At 43.1% G+C, this 18,012-nt stretch overlaps 4 protein-coding genes across 4 annotated transcripts in view; 3 read left to right on the forward strand and 1 right to left on the reverse strand.

Annotated features, from left to right (window-relative positions):
- SLX4IP (SLX4 interacting protein) overlaps positions 1 to 513 on the reverse strand; it is a 229,692-nt gene extending 229,179 nt beyond the window's left edge. The window contains 1 exon segment of the mRNA XM_066387141.1: positions 312 to 513. The gene's annotated coding sequence lies outside the window, so the exon portion shown is untranslated.
- A 922-nt stretch (positions 514 to 1,435) lies between these two features.
- Positions 1,436 to 15,940, forward strand: LOC136406880 (uncharacterized). The gene is made up of 3 exons (XM_066387143.1): positions 1,436 to 1,641; positions 15,194 to 15,415; positions 15,892 to 15,940. Exon 2 carries the CDS (start codon positions 15,215 to 15,217, stop codon positions 15,395 to 15,397), a length of 183 nt encoding a protein of 60 aa, XP_066243240.1. The 5' UTR covers positions 1,436 to 1,641; positions 15,194 to 15,214; the 3' UTR covers positions 15,398 to 15,415; positions 15,892 to 15,940.
- On the forward strand, positions 6,679 to 7,872 carry LOC136406630 (putative per-hexamer repeat protein 5). The gene has a single exon (XM_066386597.1). The coding sequence runs from the start codon at positions 6,679 to 6,681 to the stop codon at positions 7,870 to 7,872; it is 1,194 nt and encodes a 397-aa protein (XP_066242694.1).
- Positions 15,941 to 17,644: 1,704 nt separating the features above from the next.
- LOC136406881 (uncharacterized) lies at positions 17,645 to 18,001 on the forward strand. Its single transcript, XM_066387145.1, has one exon. It carries the CDS (start codon positions 17,645 to 17,647, stop codon positions 17,795 to 17,797), a length of 153 nt encoding a protein of 50 aa, XP_066243242.1. The 3' UTR covers positions 17,798 to 18,001.
- Positions 18,002 to 18,012: the final 11 nt, after the last annotated feature.

An 18,012-nucleotide genomic window follows, 5' to 3' on the forward strand; every position in this document is an offset into this window, starting at 1 on the left:
CACAAACACAATCTGAATTTATGTCATAACCCAAAAACATTTGGGAAGGGGACTGTTTTTGTAGAGATGTTTGATGCGAATAACTGACTCACTGTATTCAATTTTTCCAAACCAATACTTCCAACTTTAAAGCCCTGGCTTCCCGCATCCTGATGTTTAACATCTTTTTCGCTCTTTGAAAACAATGAAGACAGGTGGAAGTATAGGGATGATCCAGAAAAGACTCACATATCAAAGGAAAACAATATAGGGAGAGACGGGCAAACAGTTCAAGGGAAGGAACACTTAGGTTGTCAGTTCCACGTGCTTACCTACGATCGTGGCAAGATTTGGGTTCGGGCTTTTGTTTTATTACTGTCCAGGGTCACTCGTGAAGGAGTATCTGGTTAGGAAAACAGACTACATAGGCAGGAGGCTCTGGAAACAACCTGACATCAACCTGCGGAAGCTTTAGATATCCGTGCTGCGAGATCACTTCTCCCTATCCCGCGTCTCTCGGCGCGCCGGGGAGCGCCGCCGCCACCGAAACTACATCACCTGGGCAGCGACGCTGACGGCTTGAAGCCTTCTTGAAGCCACAACCAGGACTTAAGATGGCGGCGAAACACTAGTCGAGGGGCCTGGAGTCACAAGGAATCTGCCCAAAAGAAAAATGGCCTCCGCTCATAATCTCGGTTTTCAAAAAAGGGACCAAAACAAGAATGGCGGCCGAGCCGGCTATTCAGGGTCCTGTCAACGCAGGGAATTTGATTGGCAGGTGGTGAATCTCCGTTACCTACAGTGCTTGCAACGGAGATGAGCAAAAGAAAAAGCGCAACATTTCTGTTTCTTGACACAAGGCTGTTAAGACTCTTCGGAATCCGCGATTGGGAAGATTATAGAAAAAACAGGTTTGAAAGTAAAGGTGGCTTTTACAATGCCGGGTAAACTTTAAAATAGCCATAAACATGACTTCTGCAATAATTCTTTAGAATGGTAGAAGAGATAAAAGTTTTTTCCTCCAACTGAAAAGCAATACTTGCAACCTACCCTAAACCCCAATACGGCACGAGTGCGACCAGCTTGCAGTGCGCGTGCCCGCTTCCCAACCCGATCCAGAGAAATGGTGATTAAGTCCTTTTCTCCTGGTTTTCAAGGCAGCCATAAAAGAAGGCGGGGTATTGGCTCTGAACCACCGAATCAAGAATTCTGTCCCTGGAAAAAAATAAAAGCTGTCATGGTAAATCCGGGAGACCTGAGAGCCACTGGGAACCGTTAACTACTCTTTAATTCATTCAGTAAGTGCTTCTTAAGCACACGCTATAAGGAAAATAGTGTGCCAATTTGATACATTATTTAAATTTTTTATTTTCAACTATTTGCTGAGATTGATGCTGAATAAACCCCGCTCCCTGAGAGTGACACTAATGAACCCGTCCCTATTCTTTCCGGCCTCCGCTCGGCCTTCTTGGCTGAGAACTAACTTCACAAAAACCCGGAGAGCGGAAAAAGAGCGGGACCCGCGGCAACTGCAGAGCTGCGCATGCTCCGTCTCCAAGCGCGGGCGCGGGTTGCCTGGACTGGCGGCTGCTGCGGCTTGAGCCTGGGCCCCTGGGGCTGGCTGGTGGCGGCGGCCTCCGGCGGTGCGGCGCTGGTGAGCAGGTGAGAGCGCTGGTATCTCAGGTGGAAACGCCCGCTTTCTACACGGCCGAAGAGAGGGGCGGTTGGCTTGTCGCTGTCTCCTCCCCACTCTCAGAAAGGTCACTGGTGTCCTCTCCGAAGGGTATTTGGGGGCAGGGATAGGGAGGAGGCTGGCTCCGTAGAAGGCTCCAGACCTACCTTTAAAAAAGCTCTAAGCAGCCTGACCAGGCGGTGGCGCAGTGGATAGAGTGTCAGACTGGGATGCGGAGGGGACAGGTTCGAGACCTCGAGGTCTCCAGCTTGAGGGAGGGCTCATCTGGTTTGAGCAAAGCTCACCAGCTTGGACCCAAGGTCGCTGGCTTGAGCAAGGGGTCACTCGGTCTGCTGAAGGCCCACGGTCAAGGCACATATGAGAAAGCAATCAATGAGCAACTAAGGTGTCGCAAAGAAAAACTAATGATTGATGCTTCTCATCTCTCTCCGTTCCTATCTATCCCTATCTATCCCTCTCTCTGACTCTCATCTCTGTTAAAAAAAAAAAAAAAAAAAAAAAAGCTATAGGCAGTAAATACATACTTGAAATACATACTTGTCGGTAGCAGGAATGTGGAGGGCAAGGGCGTGTGCCATTATTGTGGTCGAGTTAAGTGTCGAGCCTCTTCACTGCCCCATTTCACCGCCCTATGCGCATGGGCATGCCCTGAAGTAGATGGGATAGGTGTCCCAGGGAAAGCTCCGATTGCACCTGTACTGCTGGACCCTGTGTCTGTCTGTGAGGGCTGGGAGGTGAGGGCTGCCCTCTGTCGTCATCAGGCCAGCTGTGTGAAAACAGACGCAGGACTCACAGTGTTTTTGAGGTTACCCGGGATTGAAATCCTTTTGAGGTGGAGATCCCTTGAGGTCATGTTCATCTTTTCTAAAAAATCATAAAATCATATTCACCGAAAATTCTATTGCTATTTTTCAGAGACTGGCAATACTGGGAGTTTCATTCAATCATTAACATCATCAATTTACCCATACTACTACATATAGACTATGTAACTATATATGTACAATATACTAACACATATGTGTGTAAATATCTATATATATGTATATGTGTGTATACATATATATACATATATATGTATATATCACTGCTCAGCAGATACTGCAGTGACCAATGTAGGCATGGTCCCTGACCACATGGAACTTATATTCAGTGATGAGAAAAGAAACAATAAACAAGTCAATTGATAAATGAACAAGGTATTTCCAGATTCTCCTAGGTTGGATTCTCCTAGGGAGTACTCTCAGGAGACGTGAGGGCAGGATATTTACTAGGAAGGACTTTGGGATCACTGCTAGGGAAGAAAGTAAGCAGAATCGGACAGATAGAAAAAGTCGAGCTGCTGTGCAGTCTCAAGGAAGGCCTCTACCTGTCTCCCTGGAACCTTGGTGCTGGGTTGGCCCTTCCGAGTTGTCCCAAGTTGGAGGTAAGAGCCAAGCCTTTATACCCCTACATCAGGGGTCTCAAACTCGCGGCCCGCGGGGCGCATGCGGCCCGCCGAACAATTTTGTGCGGCCCGCAGACTAATTCACGAAGTTCAAAATATTTTGGATAAAATTAAGTAAGCCCGTGGATTAGTCTGCGGGCCGCGAGTTTGAGACCCCTGCCCTACATTGATTGGATGCCCATTGCCCTGTAAAGAGGAAATAACCGCAACTCTCTTTAGTGTAGTTAATCCTGGAGGGGGACTGACCATGGATGGCTGACTCAGCTCTCCCAGGAGCTGAGGACGTGTCTTATTCTTGAGGGGGATCAGGGTGGCACATCACAGCATTCACCACACAGGTGGGGCTTTGAAAGTAGTAGTGAGAAGTGCTAGAGCATAATGGGGATGGGAGAGGGAGAAACTTTAGATTGGGTGCTCAGAGAAAGGCTGTCTGAGGAGGTAACAGCTGAACTAGCAGCTGAAGCACCAGAATGAGCCACCTTGTGTAGGACAAAGGGAACAGGACTCTGCTTCCCGCTGTGCACTGAGAATATAGTGAAGAAACAAAACAAATGACTGCTGCCTTCTGTTACAGTGGGTGGCAGTTGCCAGTTTTTATAGATATTGACTCCCTGCTGTAACTATAGATGGAGTAAGTAAAAATAGATTGAGGCAAATTCTGAGAAAGATAGAGGAGAAGTCAAAAAGTAGAGTTAAAAAATTAATTTGGCCCTGATCAGTTGGCTCAGCAGTAGAGTGACTGCCCGGCGTGTGGATGTCCCAGGTTCAATTCCCGGCCAGGGCACACAGGAGAAGTGCCCATCTGCTTCTCCACCCCTCCCCCTCTCCTTCCTCTCTTTCTCTCTCTTCCTCTCTCACAGCCAAGGCTCCATTGGAGCAAAGTTGGCCCAGGCGCTGAGGATGGCTCCATGGCCCCCACCTCAGGCACTAGAATGGCTCTGACGGCAACGGAGCGATGCCCCAGATGGGCAGAGCATCACCCCCTGGCGGGCATGCCGGGTGGATCCCAGTGGGGCACATGCGGGAGTCTGTCAGACTGCCTCCCTGCTTCTAACTTCGAAAAAATACAAACAAAATTAATCAACTTGGTTAAGACTTTTTTTTTTATTTTAATTTTTTTTTATTTTAATTTTTGGTAAAGACTTTTAATCTATACAGTATTTTTTTTCTCCTAACATCATTTAATTATGTCTTTAGGATTGTGCCTTTCTTTTCTCAAGCCTATATTCTCTATGAGGACAGGAACCATGCCTTACTCATCTTGGTAGTCTCACACGCACATACCATCAGCCAATGTCTTGTTAACACCTAATAGAAGCTAAGTAAGCATTTGAATAAAATTAATCTCAAATATTTGAAGTGAAAATTGATAATCCCTAAATGATATAAACACTAAATATGACTATTTGGATCTATCTTTACAGTATCCCCCCAGTTTTATACATTATAACCAAATATTTGTTGAAATATTAAATGATCGTATCCAATAGCTTTGGTCAAACGACTCTGCAGGGATGCTTAGTTCTTTTTCCACATTTTTCTTAATTTTTGCTTTTTAGAGAGAGACAGAGAGAGAGCAACATCGATTTGTTGTTCCACCTATTCATAATGTCATTGGTTGATTCTTGTATGGGTCCTGACCTACAATGTGGAATCTGATTATAGGTTCACCTCACTCCAATCAAAAGAACCCCAAAGACTTCAGGACCTCTCTCTCGAGAACTGTTTCAATTTTTATTGACATCTAGACTAAGTGAAACTGCCCAGAGAGTGGGCCTCCTTCATGAGGACTACTTCCCTTAGCCATTCTAGGCCTCTCCTCTTCTTGTGACACTCCAGGTTGGCCCCAGTGCTATTTTTTTTTTTCCTTTTAAAACAATCAAAATAATAATAGCTAACAATCACCGAGTCCAGACTAAGTGCCAGGTATTGTGCTAACTGCACAACAACCTTGTGATATGGAAGAATTCTCATTTTACAGATGATGGAACTGAGGCCGAGTGAGGTTAGGTGACTTATCCGAGGTCACCCAGCCACTTGTGACGTGGGAAGGTGGAGGTTGAAAGCCCCAGCAGTAGGATTCCACAGCTCATCCCCTTAAACCTCAGAGGACAGTGCATTCTTACAAAAATGACTGGCAATGCTTTTATGCAGGAACTAGACCCTGATGGGCTTTCTACGCTGTGCTAAGAAATACAGACTACAGTTTCTAGTAAAAAAAATGTCACTGAAGGCCTTTAGGCAGAGCAGAAACACGACCAGATTTGTTGGGTTTTTTGTTTTGTTTTGTTAATTTGCAAGATAGCTGTGTTGGTAGTGTGGAGAACAGGTTAGTGAGGAGTCTACTGGAACAATGGCCCTCAAAGTTTCCCTGAGAATTTGTTAAAGCACAGATTACTGCAGGCATCCCCAAACTACGGCTGGCCCACGGGCCTCATGCATCCCCCTGAGGCCATTTATCCGCCCCCTCCACACTTCCAGAAGGGGTACCTCTTTCATTGGTGGTCAGTGAGAGGAGCACTGTATGTGGCGGCCCTCCAATGGTCTGAGGGACAGTGAACTGGCCCCCTGTGTAAAATGTTTGGGGATCCCTGGATTACTGGATCCCACCCTATAGAGTTTTTGGTCCAGGGCAGCCCAAGAATTTGTGTTTCTACTTAAGTTGCCAGCTGATGCTATTGCTACTGGTGAGGGGACCACACTTCGTGAACCAATGGACTAGATCTTGTCAGGAGGTCATGTGAGGTAATGAGGACTGAGGCTATGGGGAGAAGTTACATGAAAACAAAGCCATGTCAAGTGGCAGGACCGCGTGACTGACCTGGTGAGGAGAATAAGGAAAAGGGCAGAGTCCACTGTATCCAGATTTCTGAATTCAATGGCTTGGTAGATAATGCTTTGCCTTTTTTAAAAAAAAAAAAACCAAAACAGGAAATACAGATTGAACAGCACTTTGAGAAGGAAAGACATTCATTTTTACATGAATTTAGACTCTTTGCGGGCACAGGTAGGTACAGGTAAACTGTAGCAGTTGGGTATGAGTCTAAGCTGTAGATGAAGGTGCAGGAGTTCTTAGTGGACGTGTTATAGTAGAAGCTTTGGGTGTGAGTGAGAGCACCCGGGAACAGGAACACGGACCAGACGACCACAGACAGATCCTGAGTAAGGGTGAACTGGTGGATGGAAACCGAGGGGCCGTTCAGGGAGACTGAAAAGGAATAGGCTAAAGTCTCAGGTACTGAATGAGTTTCAAGAACACATCAAACTGCTTAGAGAGATCAATAGGGGAGAGATTGGGGGTCTTTATAGTCAGCAGTTTCCATGGAGAACAGAATGAAAGCAGACAACTGGGGTTTGAAGATGAAGGTGGAAAGTGACTAGGAAAAGATGCGTTATTGAACCCGATTCTGTAGTAGGGGGACCAATAAAAGGCAGCTGCTCTAGGGAAATTGGTTTTCATTCTTTTCAGTGGAGAAAAAATGGTCAGTGTATGCCAAGGAGGAAGACTCACCCAGTGGGAAGAGAGGGAAAGGGGTTGGAGGAGGTACAGCCTGCAGACATGGTAGGAAGTGGCCCTGAGTGGGGCCCGGGTAATAGCAGCACAGGGTTGGAGGAGTTACAGCCTGCAGACATGGTAGGCAGTGGCCCTGAGTGGGGCCCGGGTAATAGCAGCACAGGGTTGGAGGAGTTACAGCCTGCAGACATGGTAGGAAGTGGCCCTGAGTGGGGCCCGGGTAATAGCACAGGGTTGGAGGAGTTACAGCCTGCGGACATGGTAGGAAGTGGCCCTGAGTGGGGCCCGGGTAATAGCACAGGGTTGGAGGAGTTACAGCCTGCGGACATGGTAGGAAGTGGCCCTGAGTGGGGCCCGGGTAATAGCACAGGGTTGGAGGAGTTACAGCCTGCGGACATGGTAGGCAGTGGCCCTGAGTGGGGCACAGGTAATAGCAGCACAGGGTTGGAGGAGTTACAGCCTGCAGACATGGTAGGAAGTGGCCCTGAGTGGGGCCCGGGTAATAGCACAGGGTTGGAGGAGGTACAGCCTGCAGACATGGTAGGCAGTGGCCCTGAGTGGGGCCCGGGTAATAGCAGCACAGGGTTGGAGGAGTTACAGCCTGCAGACATGGTAGGAAGTGGCCCTGAGTGGGGCCCGGGTAATAGCACAGGGTTGGAGGAGTTACAGCCTGCAGACATGGTAGGAAGTGGCCCTGAGTGGGGCCCGGGTAATAGCACAGGGTTGGAGGAGTTACAGCCTGCAGACATGGTAGGAAGTGGCCCTGAGTGGGGCCCGGGTAATAGCACAGGGTTGGAGGAGGTACAGCCTGCAGACATGGTAGGAAGTGGCCCTGAGTGGGGCCCGGGTAATAGCACAGGGTTGGAGGAGTTACAGCCTGCGGACATGGTAGGCAGTGGCCCTGAGTGGGGCACAGGTAATAGCAGCACAGGGTTGGAGGAGTTACAGCCTGCAGACATGGTAGGAAGTGGCCCTGAGTGGGGCCCGGGTAATAGCACAGGGTTGGAGGAGGTACAGCCTGCAGACATGGTAGGAAGTGGCCCTGAGTGGGGCCCGGGTAATAGCACAGGGTTGGAGGAGTTACAGCCTGCAGACATGGTAGGAAGTGGCCCTGAATGGGACACGGGTAATAGCAGCACAGGGTTGGAGGAGGTACAGCCTGCAGACATGGTAGGAAGTGGCCCTGAGTGGGGCCCGGGTAATAGCACAGGTTCCTCTGAGACAGGGGGAAGGAGGTGAAGATGAGAGTGGAGATGGATAGGTTTTACATGTGAGGACAGGAAGGTGAGGGTGCTAATACCCAGTAGCCACATTTCTTTGACTGTTAGGTTGGTTATATGCAGAAACAAAGGTGGAAGGTTAAAAAGAAATCTCAAAAATGATGAATCAGCCCTTTTGGGGTTCAGACCAGACCAAAGGTATGTAAAGTGACTGCTGTGGCACCGTGGGCTCCACCAACTGCACATTTAACGTGGAACAGTCTGGCTATCTGCATGATACCCACTCTCCTTCCCACCACCATCCCCAACATCCAGTGGCAGCCAGGTCGAAAACCAGTGAAAAGGGACAGAGATTCTCATACAACTATAACTTGGTAAACTCTCCAAACTGTCAACAGCCCTTCAGCCTTTCTGAGAAGCCACAGGCTTCCAGTAACCTGATTTTCTCTTCCTCATTAGTTGCTCATCACTCACTCATTGCTCACATTTTGGACTGCTAACTATTAGTAAAGCTTCCATATAAAACGCATGATGCTTTCAGTATATTACTTATTTATAAATGCATTGATTTCACAGTAGTGGAGGAGGGGGAGAGCAGAGAGCATGAGACACTTAGGCATAGCTGTGACCTTCACTGCACTGTGACTACTCCTGACCCACTGCTGAGCAGACAGCTACCCAGTGTAGGACAGGCTGACCTTGAACGGTGGGGTGGGGAACGTGGTTCGATTGTGCTGAATGGGAACTACAGAGCTCAGGTATGATCCATTTCATTCATCAGGAGTTGACAGAAATGTTTTTGGTGTGTGTATTTTTACAAGACTAGAAAACTTCAGCCAAACTGTTATTTTAGGTGATGTAATTAGAAAAACAAAGGAAACTTGTTCTCTTTAGCATGTCAGTTGAATAGGCATGAAGACACTCCGCAGACCTTTCTAATGTGTGTACGCACACACACACACAACTGTGAAAATCTGAACTGCTCTATTAAACATTGTGGGTAAAAGGACTTTTCAACATCAACAGTTGGAATTCAGGAATGAAAAGCTCACAAATACCTAAAGCAAGCATTGTCATTATTAAAGAAAAGACAGACAATTTCAATAAACTTCATCAGATATCACAGTCACAGAGCTGGGTTAACTAAGTAACAATCTAATGGTCTCCATGATTAAATTACATTGGGTGGAAGTTTTTAAAAATTATTTTTTCAAATACTTGAAGCAGAGCAGCAATGAAGACAAAAAGAAAAGAATCTACCTAACACTGTGTCCAAAAGACCAGCAGATGGCGCCCAGCAAGCCCAGTAGGCAAAGTTGAGAACCATTTACAGAGAGTTTTCTGCATCCTGGTTGTTGTAAACTTCATTTCATAATGCCAGTAGCAACACTTGGCGATTTCACTTGACGTGATGCTACAGCAAGGCCCAGGCTGTTTAGGGTTTTCTAGGAAGTTTAATTACCTTTTTGCCTGTTACCTTACTGTGCAGTAGTATCACCCAAAAAATCATCCTTTAACTGGCAATCTAGTAAGTTGGAGTAAGCCTTTCAGGGGCTTTAGTGGTAGAAATTGAGGAGATAGTAATCTCTGTAATATAAATTGGGGAGAAGGGAAAGTTGCTATTCTAGACACAGTAATACCTTAACTTTAGAGAGTATTGTGGTCAGAAGCATATAGCTCAGTGTTTTTCTTTTCTTGGCCTTTATATGTACTCAAAAAGATTACAATGTTTTAATGAAGTGGAGCTATAACAAGCTACTCCCTATTCTGTTTGTTCATTAATCTCTTGCTGTTTATTCTGTACTAAGAACTACCCTAAAGAAAACTGAACTAAAATTAACCCAGCTATTCTCAACTAGTAGTTGGTTCCAGATGGATGTTTGGAGGATAATAGACCCTTTTGCCCTTTCATTTTGGACAAAGTGGCATGAGATTACAGTTAGCCTCTTATATACATGACATAAGAATCGGAAGAACATGCTAGGCCAGTAGCTGGCAAACTGCGGCTCATGAGCCACATGCGGCTCTTTGGCCCCTTGAGTGTGGCTCTTCCACAAAATAGCACTTGTGAGCACTACCTCGATAAGGAATGTACCTACCTATATAGTTTAAGTTTAAAAAATTTGGCTCTCAAAAGAAATTTTAATCGTTGTACTGTTGATATTTGGCTCTGTTGATTAATGAGTTTGCCGACCACTGTTAGGCTAATGCACTGGGTTGGTGGCCTCAGTCAGTCTCACAGGGGTGCTCCACACACTTGGAATTTTCTTCTCATCCATCGCATGCACAGGAAGTTCTGATTGACTCTATTGCCAAAGCTGAGATATGGATTCATAACTTTTGAAAATTGCTTAATAGACTATCAGCCACGACCTTTAGGACTCTGTAATCTAAGTCAAGTGGCACAATTAATCTTAGAATTACCTTCATCTTAAAATCAATCATGTAGTATTTTCTCATTTCTAAAGCAGTCTCATAAAATTGCTATGAGAACAAAATAAAAAATATAAAGTCTTTGAATAATGCAAAGTATATAGTTTTGAAAGAAGAGTATAAGAAAGCATAATCTGTGTTAAGATTGCTTCTCCCATTTTATAAACTTAACAGAAATCATTTCAGTGTATAACAGCACATGCAGCTTTCTCTCTTACTTATCTAAATTTTACTTATCTCATTTCATTTGTCTTGCTTTCCTCCATCTTTCGTAAAGAGTCCCATGCCTTCTATTTTTGTGTTGTTTGTTTAGGAGTGTGTTTAAAGCATATTCAGGAGAGCTAAGGAAAGAGTAGTGGCAGGCGCTCTACTGACTACCGGAGGGTCAAAGGAGGAACAGGGTCTTCCAGCCAGCATTTCTGTTGCTCCTTCACTGCGAGAAAAGCTCCCTGATGAACAGTAAGCAGTCACTTATTTGGGGGACCAGCCTGTCATTGGTCATTAAATCTGATTGTTTTAAGCACATTCTTGAGAAATGTTATATATATAATAAGCTTCAGGAATCTCTGGTGTTCATAAAATAGTTTCATGCCACTTGGAATGACTTGCTAAGGGTTTTGAGGTAAGGACCATCTCACGATAAATTTTATTTAGCTTAATTTTCCATTCCCAATTTGGTTTTCCTAGTTTCCCTGCTGCTCAGCACCATGAACCTTTGTAAAAATCAGGGTTTTAAAAACCTTGTAACTTTATCTGAAAAATTAGTTATCAAGAAATCTGGTCTTAATAAGTCTTCCTGTTATCCTAAGAAGCAACATATAGAGGCTCTGAGCATGGACTCAGGAATGCTTACAAGAATACTTATTGCCATAGCATATTTATCAATAAAACATTGAAAAACTAACGTTTCTATAAATCAGTGATCTCCACATCAATTAGGCTATCTCCATACATTCAAAAGCTGTACAGGTTATGAAAACCATAATGAAGATTAACACTTATGGGGAAAAGTGAGAGGCAGGCAGAGAGACAGATTCCCGCATATGCCTGGAATGGGTCCACCCTGCAACCCTTGTCTGGAGCCAATGCTCTGCCCATCTGGGGCTGTTGCTCCGTTGGTTGGCAACTGAGCTATTTTAGCAACCAAACTATTTTAGCACCTGAGGATGGAGCCATCCTCATCATCTGGGGCCAACTTGCTCAAACCAATTTAGCCATGGCTGTGGGAGAGGTGGAGAAGCAGATGGTCACTTCTCCAGTGTGCCCTGACTGGAAATCAAACCTGGGACATGCACATGCCGAGTGACACTCTACCACTGAGCAAAGGCCTGTGATCACATTTTTGTTAAAACCAAAATGATTATTAATGTATGTAGCTTTCTTTTCCTTATTTCTATATTTTCTAACTTTAAAAAGCAAGCCTATACTACGTGTATTAGAAAGGGGCAATGAATGTTGATGTTTATTTTGAAAAATTCCACAGAATTGAAAAAAAAGGAATTAAAATTGTATTCCCAAAATGTATTTAAAAGCTCTACAAGTGTATATGAACAAAACAAGAAGTATTACCTCACTGACTACATCAAACATTAAATTTCAAACCTTTGTTGTCTTTTTGTTAATGAGCCTTGTTTAGTAAGGTCTGTTGTGTCTGGCCCTGGAAAGTTACTTATTTAAGCAATAGGATACATGTAATGTGCTGGAAAGCTATTAAGTAAATAAAACAAAATAAATTAAGGTTACTATGCCATTTTAAGATTGCTAATTCCATCATGCTTGGTGGAGATAGGCTGTTATGGTGTATACTCAGTGAACTTACGTAGATTAAATGTGAAGACTCTAATAAAAGTACTTTGGAAAATAAAAAGCTCTATCATCCTGATCCTAATCATTTTCTAAGCCTCTCAAAGGACAACAGAATAATCAGAAAATAGTTACCTGCTCTCTCACCCCAACTATCTCCATTAATATGTGAGACATGGAGAATTAGAGGAAATGGGGCATGTAGGTATTGAGAAAACTTTAAGACAATCATTAAATCAGTCCTCACATCACTTACTAACCAGGAAGTGCTGTTACTGGGCTTAAGTGACATTTGGCAAATAAGTTTTCAACCAAAATAGGTACTGATACCTAGGCTTAACTAAACCTAAGTCTAGAAACACGGAGAGGTCCGTAGTTATTCTAATGAATAAGAATAGACTGTTAAACACAATATGAATAGAATGGAATGCTTCCTTTGGACTTAATCCATGGATGACCCAAAGTTTCACGGAGCGCACAGAGCTAACTTGAGTTAGCTGACCTGAGACTTCTCCATGAAGCTTCACAGTGCATCACATTACTGTGATTTACATAGAATAGTAGCACACTTTCCCAGACATTGCTGTTACAGATTGTAGTTTAACTTGTTCTGAATTTCATTATTTAACCTTTAACCCAAACAACTCTCTTTTCTATAAGCTGTTTCCTAAAAGTTTATAATTCAGGAAAAAGCTGACTTAATATGTTAGTCCTCTTGGAGAAGTAAAGGTGAACAGCAGAAATGCCATCTATTAAAAGTCCTGTGGGCCTGACCAGGCGGTGGCGCAGTGGATAGAGCGTCGGACTGGGATGCGGCGAACCCAGGTTCAAGACCCGAGGTCGCCAGCTTGAGCGCGGGCTCATCTGGTTTGAGCAAGGCTCACCTCAAGCAAAGGGTCACTCGGTCTGCTGAAGGCCCACGGTCAAGGCACATATGAGAGAGCAATCAATGAACAACTAAGGTGTCGCAACGAAAAACTGATGATTGATGCTTCTCATCTCTCTTCGTTCCTGTCTGTCTGTTCCTATCTGTCTCTCTCTCTGTCATTTTAAAAATAAATTAATTAATTTAAAAAAATTAAAAAAAAAAAAAAGTCCTGTGGCTTGATACTCTCATGTTGAGAGAGACAGGTGTTAAAGTCACCTTAAGGATTGAGGAGACTGGATATGAATGATAATATCTTTTAAACCTTTAATTCAAGGTATTTTGTGGACAGAAATGCCACATGTCAGCCAACACAGCCAGCTGACATTGGCGCGGCCCGTCCCTCCTCCCCTCTAGGTAGTCATCCTTACTGTCCTTCCTCTCTCATTATTCTAGCTCACCCAGCGCCCCCCCCCCCTCAAATCTCAAGTCTCCAAAGGCTTTTTCATAGTGGGTTGCAATGAAATTTAATCATGATACAGTTATTTGTGGTTGACTTTCTCAAAGAGAGAACGTAAGCATGTCAAAAAAAGTGTGATCTCTAAAGGGTGCACAAAGTGTGTAAAGGATACCAAAGCACTCTAGCAAAGGAAAAGGCCATAAAATACATTCAAGGACAAAGTAGGCCATGTTTTCTTCGTCTAGTAGTTTAAGTTTAGCAACAAAGCCCTTATAGAATTTGGACCTTGCGGAGAAATGGTTTCTAATGCTGGGAATAATATACATACATAGACATTAACTCCTAATCTTTATGTTTAATTTTAATATATATGCACAGAGAACACAAAGATGATTTAGTTATTTAATGCTCATTAGTACTATATTTTATATATTGACCAAGGGAAGAAATATGTAAAAATTGTGTTCAGACATTTTCTAATGGCATTCATACAAAATTACTCTTAAAAGATTTCATGATACTGAAACTTACATACATGCAATTGAACCTAATTCTTTTTTACTCAGTGGGAGAAGGGGAGGCAGAGACAGACTCCCGCATGCGCCCTGACCGGGATCCACCTGGCAAGCCCACTAGGGGCGATGCTCTGCCCATCTGGGGCGTAGCTCAGTTGCTCAGAGGCCATGGAGCCATCCTCAGCTCAGCACCCGGGGCCAACTTACTCCAATCAATCCATGGCTGCAGGAGGGGAAGAGAAGCGAGAGAAGGAGGGGTAGAGAAGCAAATGGGCGCTTCTCCTGTGTGCCCTGACCAGGAATTGAACCTGGGCTGTCCTCACGCTGGGCCAACACTCTACCACCGAGTCAACTGGCCAGGGCTGAACCTCATTCCTAATATATTCCGAAGATGGTGAAGCAGTCCTTTTTGTTCTGTGCTCAGAAAAGAACTTGGAAAGTGAGTCCCTTCTGTCATCACAAGTGTAAGCTAGTCACTGAAGTCTAATGAGTGCCCCTGAAATAAAAAAGTGTAAGGAGTCTTTAGAGGTTGTCTAGACTCAAGTTCCCAAACCCAACAGATCATCGGAAACAGACTTCCTGGGCCTCACTCCGTACTCTCCAAACCGAAGACAGACAGGGATAAAAAATCTGTTTTCAATACTAACTGGCTTTGTAATTCCAAGCAAGTTTACTGGTCCCAGTTTCTTCATGTATACTTGGGTAACAGTAACCCTGGCAGGGTAGAGTTATTGGTAATAAGGACAAACAGTAAAATGCAGTGGTTCCACACATAAATGTGGAAACGGCATTAATTCATCCTAATTCATAGCATTCAATCCATAAATTTTTGGCTACAGTCAGAATCCATGCATAATTGTTTCAGTCTCAGTTGAAACACCATAACTTCTATCCTTTCATAGTGAAGAATCTAAATTATTAGTACATGTTTAAGCAATTATATAAAGAAAACTAGATCCACGCATGAGTGACTGTCTCTAAAGAGCCATTTAGCTTCCCCAGCAGGTCTCGGTGTCCTTTACAGTTGTTGACTAAAGGGTTAGTAATGCTTTATAGGTTTCCCAAGTCTATCTTCCTGCTGTCTCTTTAGGTCTATAACATATCTCAAACGTTACTTAATATTGCAGTATATTGTTACTAAAAACGTTTAATAGTCAGCTTTTATTAGAGTGCGCCATTCTGCTTGTGATGTTTTATAGATGGAATTTGAAGGGTTGTTTTTGTTTCGTTTAGGACTTTCTCTTAACTGTTGACCTTTTCTTAGGTGCACAGGTGCTGAATTACTATGAGCTTCTGGAGAGACTACAAAGTTCTGATTGTTATGGTCCCTTTAATCGGGTTCATACATTTGGGGTGGCACAGAATCAAAAGCAGCCCTATTTTCCAAATTCCTAACAAGGACAGCGCCCCTGAGCCGGACAGCCTGGCACTCGCGAGTCCTCGGAAGAACCACGCCCAAGAGAAATAGCAGCGTTGCATTCTTCAGGTAAGTTCGGTTTCATCTGTAACCAGATGGTACGTTCCAACCAAATGGTATGTTCTCACAGTGGGAAAGACTATCCTTTAAAAGGGATAGAGTTCTGGGGGAGGGGGGAGCCTAATTTGGTAAGGTACCTGTTGATTTTATTATCCACAGGCAGAATATGCTATAATTGCTTCTAGAAAAGTTTGTCCCACAGAGACCTTAACAGTTGCCCGGCTGACTCATTTGGATGAAAGGAGAAAGTCCAATCATTCCATTACTTGTCCTGTCCTCTTCACTATCACTGTCACCAGGATCAGGAAGGTGTCCAAAGGAGAAGTTGTCTCCTTGCCATAAATCCATTCTAGAACATATAAATCTGTAACTTTCAAAAATTTATTTTCTTTATTATTAACGTTTTTTCCAAAACAAAATTAATTGTATTCACTCCTTAGTAACTAATGTTTTAGAATGATTTCTTTCTTTCTTATTTTATAAAGATGAGGAGCCAAAAGACGTGGTTACTGGTCTCGCTGCCACAAGACTCTGGTGGGTGCCAACTTCATTCCTCTGCAGTTGTACAGTGCATGGCACCATTATGTACTGAAAAACTGTTTACTAGAGAAATCATCTTACTGATCACAGTTTCTATTGTGATTTATGATATGTGTGTTATAATGTTCAAATTAACTTATGGAAGTCACTTTACTAAGCTCTTCTTTAAATGTATTACACAGAATTTCCTGAATCTAAAATAACCATTGAAATAATATTTAAGTACCTTAGTTATTCCTGCCATAAGATAAACAGAGGATTTTCTTTCTTCCTCATACAATAATAATAATAATAATAATAATAATTAAAAGATGACTATAACTTGTATCACAGGGAGAAAGCTGGCATCATTATTGTACTTTATTTGGGCCTAGTTGCCATGGTTATAGCCTTTCACTAAATTGAGAGGAGTGATAAACAAATTAATACTCATATTAACAGTCTCTCGTTCTCTTCACCTCTTCTTTGCACATCTTCAGATCACCTTTTGGTCTGTATCATACTATGCCCAGAACTCTGATTAGTTTTATTTATGCTAAACACTGTCCAAGTGGTTAGCATCATTATCATATCTCTGAAAATAACTAATAACTGGCTGAACTTTTACCCTCAAAGCACCAACTGATAGGGCCCATGACCTGAGATTTGTATCTCTCTGCACATTAGTAAAGCGTCTGGTTTGTATGCCTCAAGGCACACTGCAGCCTTGTTCAGGAAACTAGTGCAGGTGCTCGATAGAGCACTTGGTACATAATAACATTTTATGACATTCAGACTCTGAGATTGAATTATAAATCGGATCCTATCTTTCTCTGTCATCTAGCACGGTTTCTGCTTTTTGCAAAGTTTTGGGGAGGATTAGTTGTAGGACACCAAAACTGAAAATCACTGGTTAATAGGGTAAAACTATAGAAAATTAGCTCTGACTGTAGCCACATATTGAAAACATGGTTTGTTCTTTGATTCGATGTGCTATGCAGACTTCTACAGCTAACCATAAACTGTACGTCAGAGTCTCTTTAGTAAGAACGCTAACAATTACCTTGTTTTCATAATTATTTACAAGCAGCCTAGCCTGTGGTGGCAGAGTGGATAGAGCATTGACCTGGACGTGAGGTCACTGGTTCAAAACCCTGGACTTGCCTGGTATAGGCACATAGGACAAGCAATCAATGAGCAACTAAAGTGAAGCAACTATGAGTTAATACTTCTCATTCCCCCCACCTCTCTTTCTCCTCTCTCTCAATAAAATCAATAAATAAAATCTTTTTAAAAATAATAATTATTATTCTTTACAAGCAGGATTTGAGATAGGTTTCTGTTGAGGCCTGAGACCCAGACCAAATTCTAGGAGTTTGATAAGGCAGCATTTCTCGCCTAGAAGCATATCATATTCAAACACTACACTGGAAGCTTCGGGCTGTGTTGTTGCACGTTCTAAAATCATTGACATGTCTGCACTTCTCACAGGGATCCATCGAGGAATAAAACAATGAATGGTTAGTCTAAGTTGATTTACATTTCTCATTTTATGAAGGCTTGTGCCAATTTGGTTTGTTTTTCTAAGGAAGGAACAGAGCATTGAAATAAATTATTATGCAGTCTATAAAAAGTTTGGGAATTATTTTTCTAAAGTGTTTTATTTTTATTTTCTATAGAAAGAAAGCTTTGAACCTGAGCTTGATACGAAAAGAAGAAATGAAAAACACCAGTTGGATTAGGAAGAACTGGCTTCTTGTAGCCGGGGTCTCTTTCATAGGCGTCCATCTGGGGACGTACCTGATGCAGAGGGCTGCGAAACAGTCCGTCAAGTCGCAGGCCGGAGGCAAACCAAACAGCACCAGAGAATGACTTCAAAGAAATATTTGCAATTAGTAATATGTCATTAAATCATTACATATCATTACATACTGATTAGCTATGTAAACGTGAAGCTACTTTATAACCACAGTGCTTCATTATTCAGACTTTCAGCTCTGAAGAATCCTTTCTTTGAAATGTTAAAATAAATAGAAATCTATGGTTAACCAAATAAAAGCTGTCTCCATAAATTACCACCTGAAGTA

The sequence above is a fragment of the Saccopteryx leptura genome, chromosome 5, assembly GCF_036850995.1.
Source record: "Saccopteryx leptura isolate mSacLep1 chromosome 5, mSacLep1_pri_phased_curated, whole genome shotgun sequence".
In the NCBI taxonomy this organism is placed as follows: domain Eukaryota; kingdom Metazoa; phylum Chordata; class Mammalia; order Chiroptera; family Emballonuridae; genus Saccopteryx; species Saccopteryx leptura.